General features: G+C 40.0%; 1 protein-coding gene across 4 annotated transcripts in view; it reads right to left on the bottom strand.

The window, feature by feature from the left end:
* SPI1 (Spi-1 proto-oncogene) overlaps positions 1–12,514 on the bottom strand; it is a 44,783-nt gene extending 32,269 nt beyond the window's left edge. For all 4 annotated transcript variants that reach the window (XM_053287992.1, XM_053288009.1, XM_053288018.1 and 1 more), the window contains exon 1: positions 12,212–12,514. In XM_053287992.1, coding sequence (XP_053143967.1) covers positions 12,212–12,256 — 45 coding nt within the window. In that variant the 5' untranslated portion in view covers positions 12,257–12,514. The remainder of the gene's footprint in view (positions 1–12,211) is intronic.
* Between the last annotated feature and the right edge of the window lie 713 nt (positions 12,515–13,227).

Below are 13,227 nucleotides of genomic sequence, written 5' to 3'. Positions count from 1 at the left end.
TGTAACTAGGGCAGGATCCAGTAAGGAGCGACACTCTAACAACACCAAGTATTTATTAATAATTGGTTGGTAAGAGAAACTATAGAGGCACCAACAATCACTGCTTCCATTCAAGTAAAACCCTTCCCCAGGAACTGCAAGACCTGTGCACTCAGATCCAAGGACATAAACAAAAATAAATTCCCTGAAGTGTCTAGTTAAACTGGTCCTATCCTTCCTACCTATTTCCAGGTAAGGTACTTCCAGCTGATTCCCAGCTCAAGGCTGTTAGTCTCCCCTTTCCCTACAGTAGCTGCTGATTAGACCTCACTCAGAGACCTCCAGGGAGGAACTGAACACGCATCTCTCCTATTCCTCTATAGGCTGTTGTCCAGTAAACCCTGCCCCTCACTCTGGATTGGGCCACAGGGATTTGATTCTCCCAGGCTTTCTTCCTTTTCAGAGAAGTCCACCTTCCAAACAATCACTCTAATTGAGGTCTAGTCTTCCCTCAAGCCTGACTATCACTAGCCTACTACAAAATATTAAATAACTTGTAGTGTGACAATGCAAATAGAGTCTTAGGACATCACACTGGAATTTTCCCTTTAGACTGCTGCTAATTTTTTTATTTCCCATTTTCCATCTGATATTGTAGATGAGTAGCAGAAGTCCTAAAACTGGTTTCTCAAGAGCTAGTGACATAAACATTTATTATATATTTTGAAATACCGGTATTTGTTTGTTTGATTGTATGAAATTAAGTCATATTTCCTGGTGACCTACAGATATCAAATTTTGCATGAACAATTCTGCCACTTAAATGAACTGAATACACTACCTTTTACACAGGAATATGCTTGGGAGAAAGTTTAAATATTTTTTAGAAAAAAATCTGAATGTAATAATCATAGTTCAATCATATTTAATTATTCTGCACAATCCCCACTGCATGTTAAGGTCATCTAAGGAAGTTTGTCTTCAGTTACCACCAGTACGTCTCGTGCCAACTCAGAGGTGGGCCTTCTCTGTAGCTGCTCCTGGGCTGTGGAATGCACTCCCGGCAGAAATCCGTAATATGAGTTCATTATTGACCTTCAGGAGAGCCCTTAAAACCTATCTGTTTGGCCTGGCCTTCCAGGGCTTTTTAAACTGTTTTTAAACTGTAAAGGTTTGGCCTGGTTTTCCAGGGTTTTAAAAACTGTTTTGTTTTAATAATGGTTTTATGTTGTTTTTACAGTTTTCAATTTTAACAGTTAATTGATTTTAGTTTTATTTTAATGTAAACTGCCCTGAGCCATTTTTGGAAGGGCGGTTTAGAAATCAAATCAATAAATAAATAATGAATATTGTTCTTGACAGATTTTTAACGCTCAATAGTCAGATTAATAATTCCAAAATGACATCATGCCCATGAAAAGCAGATGATCTTTCCCAGATTCACATTCACTATTACTAAAATTGACCACATATGATCATTATTCAATAAAATGAATAATGTTTGAAGCTGAAATCCTACAAATTTCAAAATGTTCTTTTACTTCCCTTTTGCAAGCACATTAGTAAAAGAATTCTATTACATATATTTAATTTATTGAACTTTCCTGGAAGTGTAATAGAAGCAAAATTATTTTGCCCAGTCAATTATCCGCCTTGCCTACTAGTAAAGGAATAACTTGCATAAATTTAAAGGCATACGAGATACTTTTCTGAAGCACTTTGACTATAAGAATATATTGCTCAAAAACGATCATTATTGTGGTCTGGTAATCTGAAAGATCATTTTCACAACCATTGCAGCCTGTTGGGGAGGGTGTTGGAGGAAGACAAGATCGAACTTATTTTCCTCCCAGATTATCCAGATCCTTGTATACACTGGATTACTCACACGCCCACATAATCCGTGCACCTCTGGGCAGCGCAGATTTCTGGAGGTCAAGAAAATCCAGCCTGGCTTCCAGATATCCCTAAATGCACCATGGGGGTGGGGTACCGTGCACTGAGGGATTTCCCTTCAAGCCAGGCGCTCCAGGCGCTCGGCTCTGTGTCTGCTCGGGCTGTGTATAGCCCGAGCAGACACATGACTGGGGACCTGGGTTATGGTTAGGCCTAGAGTAAAAGCCCAGGGGAAATTCCTGGGCTACCCAGTGAGGTAGCGCTGGGATCAGCCATGATCCCAGCACTTCTCATGAGCAGTCCTTCCTAGGCCTGGGTAGGGCTGCTTGTGTGGACAGCCTCTGAGCCTTTGCACAGCTGATGCAACGTCCCCCTCCCCACCCATCTCCTCCTTCTCACCTCTTGTCTCCTTTTTATCTTCTTCAATTGTGTTCTCTTTCTTCCTACTTTCATCTGGCTTGAAATAAAAGACTGAATATTAAATAATTTCTCAAAGGCCCAAGATCATAGTAAAAGGGATAGAATTTAATTATTAGAAGCCTTGTTTCTTCTCAGTAGTTTTGTACCAATTACAAAGATAGTAAAATTGTTTTCCAAATTTTGAAGATTTTGTTTTAATTTTAGTTATCGTATTATGAAAAATCTTAATAAATTACATAACTTTAAAAACAAACAAACACATTTCTGTCTATATTGCCAAGAAGAGAAAAGAGCTTGTGCATGACAGAAAGAATCAAAGAAATGCAACCAAGAAAGGGATCTGAAAGTCGCCTGCTGCTTCCTTTCTATGGTCTTGTGGCCAGTCATTGTGGATTATGGGCTCATCCAGATGGAGGCTTCTCACGTCAGAACTAGGAATGCAAAAAGGGTGCTGGGGAAAGCCAAGTATCTTTTCTCCTAATAAAGCCCCATGATAAGCACAAAAAAGAAGCCATGAGGCTACATTGGCTATGCTGGTACTGTATTTGCACCAGCTGGTGGACCACAGGGACCATCAGGAGGCTACACATCCCTAACATCTGGAATAGAAATACAAATACGGCAAATATTTATATACCACTTTTCAACAAAAGTTACCGAAGTGGTTTACATAGATATGAATGAATAAATGAAAAGGGTTACCGAATTGGTTTACATAGATATGAATGAATAAATGAAAAGGGTAGGAAGAACATGTGAATGAATAAATGAATGAATGAATAAAATGGCTCCCTGTGCTGAGGATGGATAGGGCCAGTTACTCTCCCCCTGCTAAATAAAGGGAATCACCACTTTAAAAAGGTACCTCTTTGCTCATTTAAGAGGGGACTCGCTCGGAATCCTAGTAATCAGTATCTTTCAAACCAGTGGTGGCCAATCTTTTTGGCAAGCATGCTTCAAGCTATATCCAAAGTCTGATGCTCCTAGTGCCTTGTAGGGGCTTTGTTTACAACCTACTGAGCAGGGGAGCTCAGGGGGCAACACAATACTGGAGAGGCATGCTGACAGGGCCAATTGGCTGGGGGTGGGGCATGAGGGCCATTTGGTTTGGGCCTCAAGCTCAAAAGGTTTAAGCTCAAAAGGTTTGACTCATGATAATTTTTTGGCATTTGATAAGTTTTGCAACTTGTTTTTCTGCTCATCCCTATTGGACCAAAATGTGAAAGTGGGCCTCAAAAGCTGGAAGTAGCCTGTGCCTCTCTAAACCTCTGAGAAGGCCTGCCTGCAGAAGTGGAGTGGAGCTTGCCTCCATACCATGGGCCCTCCAGCTCCTGACACAAGTGCCACAAGCTCCTCATGGCTGCACTGTTCGTGGTACATGAGACAGTTTGATCACTTCATGTCGTAAACAAACCCAAGTCATCAGAAAACACGCCAGGCAAGCCCTCCACTACGTTCCCCTTCCCTGCCATCTTCCACCAGCTTGCTCTGGAGTGGACCATCATTTCTTCAGACATCCATTTATCTGAATGTTTTTTTCCCCTCAGACAAGAAGTAAAAGGGCTGCACATACAATAAAAATGAACAGAACTGTATTTAGACAATTTCACACTTTTGGGGAAGGGCTAATCCCAGTCATGGGGAATGCTCTAAACAGAAGGTAGGGATCGGGGGGAGCCTTCACTATGTGATGGATCTACTGTACACAAAAACCCTGTTATGTACATCTTGTAATATACTGCACAATGAAACAGAATAATATATAAAAGATGCAGTATGATTAGGAGAGTTGATGCAATATGATTATCACACAAAACAGAACAATAAACACGGAAAATGTTCTTGAAATAGAAGGAAAATGTTCTTGAAATTCATACAAGAAACAAACTCTTCAAGAGGTAACTAATTTGATAGCCCATTTTAGCATTTCCTTTAACCTTGAGTGTTGGGGGGGGGGGCGGATCACAAATCCATATCCTGGTGCGATGAACAAAATAATCTAGTGCCATAACTTCTATTGGTCTCCTGAAAATTCCATGGTCGAGACCTAAAATTATGGAGTTTAAGACATGTAAACAAAATACAATAGCTATCTCAGTTGTCCTTATTAAGGGCAATTTATAATTTATAAAAGGTGTATGCTGGAAAGGGGGAGAGGTATGTGTGATTGATTCCATCTAGATCTATTTTAAAAAGAACCACAATGCACCACAACTGATTCATTCACAAAATCTATCACAACTGCTTTTGTGATATATATTTATTATAAATTTATTATATTTAAAATAAATAAATCACAAAGTGTATTTGAGCCAATGTACTAGGTTAAAAATCCTGCAACCTTCCCTAAGTTTCCTTACCTGGCAGTGCCAAGAGAGACTTCATCTGAGAGGCACCCTTAGGAACCTGCTGTATACCAGGTCAGAGCACTAGCAGCTGGTGAGGGCAGCACTGGGTTGGAGCAGGGTGGCGAGAGGTACCTTTAAAAATAAATCAACACACACACACCCCTCGGCACTGCCCTCACCAGCCACTACTGCATCAGAACATTGGCCCATCTAGCTCAGTATTGTCCACACTGATTGGCAGAAACTTCTCCAAGGTTTCAGGTGGCAGTATCACTCAGCCCTATCTAGAGATGTAGGGAATGAACCTGGAACCTTCTGCATGCAAGTAGATGCTCTGTCACTGAGGCATGGCTCCATCCCCTAATGAGAATTTCTTGCAGCAGACAGCGCTCACACATGTAGTCACCTACCCCGATAAAAACCAGAGTGGGCCCTTCTTAGCAAAAGGGACAATTCACGCTACTGCAAGACCAGCTCTCCTCTCCAGAAGACCAGTTCTCCTCCCATTAGCAATAGTTAAAGAAGCATGGAAGTTACCATCCTTTAAATACTTTCGAATGGTCACATGATCTAAGAAATAGTTTAGATTACAAAAAGAACACAACAGTGCAACAACTTCCTAGGTGCAGCTGGCTGGCCATTGTTGGGAGACAGGATGCTAGACTAAATGAACTTTTGTTCAGATCTGGCAGGATCCTTCTCATGCTCTTAACAACTTATAGCTCAGCAGCCCTTTCCCAACATAAGCAATAGTAATCTGATTCCAAACTGTTGGATCATAAAGATGCAGGGTCTTCTGAATATATATCTGAAATTCCTCCCATTGGAAGAATTGGATTTTTCCTATTGAAGTGGGGTGGCTGACTGAAATTTCAGTGGTTTTTTGTTTTTGTTTTTGCTTCAAAATGTTGCTCCTTTCTTGGACTTCGATGTTGTATGTTCAGTAATTCTACTGTGGAGGGGTCTGCTTGTTTTTCCACATATAAAAGTAGGTTACAGTGACAAATAACAACAACAACAAATATCTGCTATGACATTTAGCACACTGATTTAAGGTGTGATATGTAGAAACCCTCTGTGATATGTAGAAACCCTCTGAAAACTTTTGCTTGTCTTATAGAAACTAATTTGACTTCCCTTCACAATTCTCAGATGGTTGACTGAAATCCTGAAATGTACTTCAAATTTTACTTTGTGTAACATTTCATTGTCAAGGTGGGCCACTTTTCTTCCTGTGGGTTTGTAAAAGCCTTTTACTGCAACAATTGTTCACAAGATGAGCATCCAAGACATTTGACATGACCAGATGTGCTTTTGGCAATCTTATGAAAAGAATCAGAATATACAAGAAAATCCCTAAAAAGTTGCATGCTTTGGAAAGCAAAAACAGAAGGCTCAAAGCAATCTGAAATATTATCTATAAATGCCATAATTGCTGAATGATCCTTAGGCTGCAATCCCCACACACATTCCTAGGGAATATGTCTTATTGGAATATGTCTTATTGGGCAGTGAAACGTCTCTCTGAGTAAACACACTGCCCAGTTCATATACTGTATCAGAGGATAGAACTTAAGTCTGCAGCTCTTGCTGTCCTCCTGCTGATGCTCCTGTCTTTCAGGAGATCCCCTCCTAATCGCATCATATGAAGCCTAAAAATGTAGAATTAACTGTATAACATACAGCACAAATAATTTTAAATAATTTTATACAGAACATCCTTGCTTTAGTTTTTCCATGGACCCTAATACCTGTTTTATTTCTTATCTGGATATAGTGATATTCATGATAGTATAAAGTTGGCAATCAATATTTTACAAGTAGGAAAATGAAGTTATCATCCATTACAGTGAATGGGGCATTGATCTGTGAGGTAGTTCTTGCATGTCAAGAAGAAATACAGTTTGGAAGATCATTTTGGGGCACAATCAGAAGATTTTTCAAGATAATTGCTCTCAGGGGCAAAGGGGTTATCCACAACATATGATTTGTGTTGCGTATGAAAGAGTGGATACAGAGTCTTTCATAAATGCACCACATTCAAATCCAGTTATTTTTAATTATGGTATAAATATTGTCTGGCAGATGATTCAGAAACACCCAACATGACTCCCCGTGATGCGCAGCTGAGGCTGGTTTAACGGACAGGCCTAACCTCATTTCCTTGGAAAGAATTACAAAATAACTGTATGGTTTTTAGAAAGGGTAGGAAGAACATGTCAAACATCCCTCTTCAGACCATATCAACCTTACTAACTTCTGGACTCAATAAACCTATATATTTATTTGTTGCATGTGTATCCCATCTTCATCTTGCTTATTTTCTCCTTTGACAAGTCTTATACGTTATGCCTTTTGTTGTTGGGTATATGAGCAACACCAAATGTTTTCTCAGGGCATGCCCACAAGGCAGACTTCTGGGCTCCTGGTTCAATGCTAAATCACACAGCCAAAATACTGACTTTATTTTGTTTTGTTTACATTATATATGTGCTGCCTTTCCAAGATGTTGCTCATGGCAACAGATATCCAGTAATTACAATCTGCAAAAATTCAACAACAGAAGAATACGATATGATATGATATGATATGATATGATATGATATGATATGATATGATATGATATGATATGATATAATATATTGTAACTAACATAAATAATTATAGAACAGAGGGGAATCAACTACCCATTAGCAAAACGCCTTGCTGAATTCTGCAGTGAAAGGCCAAAAGAAAAGTAGCCTTGGAAAGTTTCTCTGGATAGACTGTTTCATAAAATATGGAGCCAATATGGGAAAAGCTCTGTCTGTGCCCTATACAGAGGTGGACTAAGAATAATAAAGAAATTGAATCATTAACAACTTGCTGCCTTTTAATGGTACCCCCAAATATGCTGACTGAAGCTGGTCACCTCACCCAGTCTAATGGTAGGCCAACCCGAGTAGGTTCAGGCTGAGGTGTGGAGGCTGAGATGTGGAATCATGTCTCCACAGATGGACTGAGGAGAGACAGAGGCTCAAGTCCTGAATGGAGGAATACAGAAAGCCTCTCTGGAAAGGATAGCTTCCTTTCCCTGAGAAACCACCGTCAACAGTACAGTCTGTGCTAGACTAACAAAGGTTTCTGTCAGTCATATAGATTAGCAGGGAACTGCATAAGCTGAAGCAAGCTGCCTACAGATGCTGTGGAATCTTCTGTACTAGGGCTGTGTGGCAGAAGGTTCAAGGCTTGTCATTTGTCGGGACTGGAAAAGCGACAACTCAGCAAGACACAGTTTGCGCCGACAAGATACTAGCACCTCCTGTCAGGGGCGTAGCAAGGTTGGAGTGGGCCCAGAGACAAGATTTAACCCCGCCCCCCACTGAAGCTCAGCTCATGAAGTAAAGAAATCTTAAATGAGGCTGAATAGTGGTAACAAAAAGCATATATGTATGTCTCCGATGTGCCACAATAGAACATCATCCTAATTTTTTTTTTTAAAGTTTTATAAACTGTGGATGATGCAAGTCATTTCATGGTACTAGAGAAAGACATGCTGTTCTGGTAGCTCCAGGTCTTAACACTCACATCAATTTCGGAGGATGAAAACAACTGAAGGAAGCCCGGGCGGGTGCGAAGCTGGGGGAGTCAGTCATTTGACTTGCCTGTGGGGGGCCCCCCAAGGCAGTGGGCCCGCAGACAACTGTCTCCCCTTGCCCTATTATAGTTACGCCCCTGCCTCCTGTTTGCCTTGATTATTGACCAAGCCTTGGATTAAAAAAGAAAAGTACTGCAGAAGTTATCAGCTATTATTAATTTAGGGTGCTACTTCATACAGCCATTTAATATAGCAGTTATTCAGGGATCCAACTGATAACTGTATACATTTGGTTCTACTTAGGGTTGCCAGCTGTTTTTCTGTCAGGGTTCCTGTACCTTTAACACCTCTATAGCACTATATATTTAATAGACAAAATAATATAACAGGAAAAATTCAGCTACTGAAGCTTTCTCAATTGTTTGTTTGTTTGTTTGTTTTTATACCACCTCATATGTACATCTCTATATCAGAGATATGGTAATCACTATATCTCAATGCCAGGAAAAACAGGATGTGATAAATTTCATCTGTTAGACAGCTGTTAGTTAGAGAAGACTTATGTATACAAGATGATCTGTGAGAACCATTTTATACAACCAAACTATCAATTGTTTGCTTGATCAACATGATCATGTGAGTTGGCCCTGAATTCAGATGATGTAGCATTTGGTAACATATATCTTTTGTCTTATGATAAAATGATAGATCCAATACATTTACCAAGGTATCCCAGGGAGAGGTTGTTCACTCCAAAGTAGCTTGGTCATCCAAGCTTATGAAAACACATTAGAGTGTGTGGGAACATGGTGATTTTTCATATTAAAAAACCCTTGAAATTAGGGTTTTAAAAACTGCTTTTACAAACTGGTAAAGGAGACCCAGACATGAGAACATACTATTGCCAATCAATTTCATTGGATGGTCTTGAGTTCTAATGCTACAAAGTAAACAATTTCTCTATCTACACAATTTTATAAACCTCAACCATGTCCCTTGCTTGGTTAAAAAATTATTTTTTAAAATAGAAATGAAATGCTATAGGTCTCTAATTTCCTTTTTTAGTTCTCTGGTATTCTTTTTGAGATGCGGAGACAAAATCTGTCCAATGTACAGAATTTCCTCCTGCACTCTCTGATAAATTCTGCTTTTCCACATGCAAAGGACTGAGTTATGAATTTTCAACCAATTCAACTAGCACCCAAACAGAGCTGAATCCGATCAGAAGAAAGCTCAGAGTCTTACCTTTTCAAGAGATCCCTCTAAGCAGGGGTGGGCAATATCGGCCCTCCAGATGCTATTGGACTACAACTTCCATCATCCCCAGCCACAATTTTATGGCCAGGGATGATGGGAGTTATAGTCCAACAACATCTGGAGGGCCGATATTGCTCACCCCTGCCTTAAAGACATTCATGCAGAGACATTACATAGGAACTGGTGATCCAAATAATATTTCTAGAATGCAATCTGTGAACAGGATTCAACAAATATTTAGGGTCTTGATGTATCCATCCAAAATAAGTTATGGTGACCCTTTTAAAAAGAGGCTTGAACAGTCCTGCTTGATTTTTATAGGGAGGCTGAAAAGAATACATAAACCTGTCTTGGCCAACATGCACTACTCTATGTTTATGTATACTGACAAAATAAAAAAGCAACTTTATTTATATAGCCACCCCATAACAAAGCAAAATTTACTCAGAAGTGCACAGAGATGTGTGAAAACACCCTCAATAGGACAATCCAGTTTGAAGAGGTTGGCAAGAAAGGTATAATATTATGATTGGGTGATTACCTTACTGCTAGTTGAGAATTCTAGAAAAATGACAGGGGAAACTGCAGAATAATTTGGAAACTGTGTTATCCTGTTTAGTTTCAAAGGCCATTTATATAAGTGATGGTTAAATTATGTTTTATGTTTCCTGCATTTGTAAAAGTAATGAGATACCTACACTGGCAATGTATATTTTATTTGCAAATGCCACTCTTTTAATGATAGATTAAAAAAGCATTTGTGCCGTCTGATCCTACTCATATTTACTTGAGTAAGATCAACTGAGTTGAATAGGGCATACTCCCAGGTACGGGCACGCATGTATGAGTGAGCCCTAGCATCACTTATTAAAATACTTGGAGGAAGAATACCTGCTGGGCAAGTATACATGGAATACTATGTACCACACACAAATTGCACCTATATATACTAATAGGTAGCATCTGCTCCCATCAAAGTCATTTAGATAATGGATGGTAGTTCATATTAAGTTCATTCTCACGATCACTTTTGGTGGGTGGGGAGGGCATGTGGGGAAGGCAAGATTGAGCTTACCTTTCCCCCAGACGATTACAATCCATGTGTGGAATGTGTGGATCTCGCACTCAAACGATCCATGCTGCTCCCGGCAGCGCAGAGTTCTGGAGGCTGGGGAAATGAAGCCCGGCCTCCAGATATCCCTAAATGGACCACACAAGGAGCACGGTCCATTGAGGGATCTCCCTTCAAGCCAGGTGCTCTAGGCACCCAGCTCTGTGTCTGCTCGGGCTGCAGCTAAGCAGTTTGCCCGAGGAGACACATGACTGGGGGCTTGGGTAAAAGGGTGTGCTTGTGCCCTTTGACCCAGGTAAAAGGCCGCATAAAAATCCTGGGCTATCCAGCGGGAGGCAACTCCAGGATTGGCCTCGATCCTGGCTATTCACACGAGCATCCCTGCCCAGGTAGGGTGGCTTGTGTGAACAACCTCATTGTCTTTTTTTGAAGTATGCAAATATTTGTAGTTCTTAATAACTACATCTTAAGGCAGAAAACCAAAACACAGTGCAGTTTTTTCTGCAATTCCAGTCGCAACCAACCACCATACAGCCATCTATCAAGTGAAAAGACAAGAGCCAGGGGCGTAGCTAGGAGAGAGGGGGTCCGTGTTCACCTCTCTCTCCGGCGGCCCCTTGGAGTGAGGGAGATAATGAAGAAAATAAGGAGGAGTGGGAGAGCTCGGGTTCTTTGAATCCATCCGCTCAATTATAGCTACACCTATATATTTCAAGGAATTAAATCCCACTGAATTGATTTCATTGATAAAAATGAGCTTTAGGCCTGCCTAGTTTTTCTTGATTGCTTTCTTCAAGTCTCAAACCTACATATCCAAATATACCAGACTCAAGTTTCTAAACAACATTTATATGAGATAAGCCTTAGAAAATCATGAATTCTAACAAAATTAGTAAGTGCAGTAAATAGAATAAAACTTTTTAAAGAGACAGGATCACTAACTCTGGAATGGTGATAGGGAAAAAACCTCTGGATAAAGACCCTTATGTCTCAAGGGGGAAAAATGGGGACAGGATTTTATCCGGAGTCAACCTGAGCAGGAAAAAGCTGCTGTCCCCCCCCAACCCCCTGCCACCCCCCCCACACCCTATTTAAGATGAAGGAGGTCATAAAACTGGACAACTTCAGAGATAGCAAATGTCACTTGTTTAACTTAACAAATATCTGGAATTCATCAAGAAAATCAAACAAAATCTAGTTCCTTATCAGAATAAATTGCAATCATTTTTATACATCGTAACATGCTGTTCTTAGTCATATTTTCTGCCCTACATATAGCTATATTGTATTAATATATTAATCTATTTTTGGCTGTAGATTACAACATTTTTACAGTATCACAGAAAACCAACCTTTTCAACCACAAAGCCAGCTTTTTGAAAATGCTACTAACTTATTATACCCATAAAACAATGTGTTGCCATATCAGTGAAAGCAGATAGAGATGAAAAACAAACCAAAGAAGCAGAGAGGAAATGCTAACCTCCCATTCATTAAATAACATGCCACTGATTGTATATACCAATCATCACCACACAACTTTCAAGCATTATGCATATAAAGAGTGTGATAGTCTTCAACAACAACAAAAAATCATGTTTTGCTTTGCATTCTGTTGGTAATACCAAAGATCCAAATCTGGAATAAATCCCACATACTCACAGGGGAGATGAGGGGAAATCCTTCCATTTTGCAAGCTTGCAACATTCAGCCAACTTCTATGTGAACTAAGTTCAATTATCCAGCTTTTGAAAAGGCATCAAACAAAAGGAAAAATAAAATAAAAGAAATCCTGGGATTCCTTGAAGACCTTTCTCAGTGATTCACCCCAGTACAAGAAGGTCTCTAATTCATTTTCATACTTTCCCTCAAGAGTTCTAAAGGTGAGCCTTTCCTTAGACGTTTCTGAAGTTCCTGATTTCACCAAGTATCTGTAGAACGCAGATAGCCCTTGAGCTGTTTCACCCTGCTCTGACATCAGAACAGCCTCAAACCCAGTTTGCATAAATCTCATTTCAAGGAGTTGTGGCGTTGCTAACAGGAAGTCTGTCGCCAGTCTGATCAGCCATGGGCAGGTGCTTGCTACATAACCAACAGCATACGCAGCATAGCCTAGTACGAGCAAATTGGTGAAGATAGACAACATTTCTCGGCTTCAAGGGAATTCTGAGCTTTCGTCTACTGCAGGGCTGCTCAACTTTGGCCCTCCTGCAGATGTTGGCCTACAATTCCCATAATCCCTGGTTACTGGCCAGTGTGGCTGGGGATTATGGGAGTTGTAGTCCAAAAACATCTGAGGGCCGTGTGATGTTACCACTTCTCTGTGGAAGAAAGAAGCCATGCAGGCCTACATTTGTGGCTGCCATCTACAGGAGTTATTTTGGAACATAAGCTCCATCTCAGGCAGACTGAGTTCTTCCAGGGTGATACAAGAATGTAGTCTGAATTTTTGTAAGAGAATAGAAAGAAACTCAATGGATAAGTTATTCATTTTCATTATATTATATTATATTATATTATATTATATTATATTATATTATATTATATTATATTATATTATATTATATTATGGCCTTGGGAAGGAAAAGCATAGGAACAGCTAGACATCAATTAGCTATCACTAGAATGATGTGCTTGAATGGAGAGGCCATTTAATGGGCAACCATGTGTTTGCAACC

This window comes from Hemicordylus capensis, chromosome 1 (assembly GCF_027244095.1).
Source record: "Hemicordylus capensis ecotype Gifberg chromosome 1, rHemCap1.1.pri, whole genome shotgun sequence".
Taxonomy (NCBI): Eukaryota; Metazoa; Chordata; class Lepidosauria; order Squamata; family Cordylidae; genus Hemicordylus; species Hemicordylus capensis.
The sequence above is the reverse complement of the archived record's forward strand: the minus strand, read 5'-3'. Positions and strand labels throughout refer to the sequence as shown.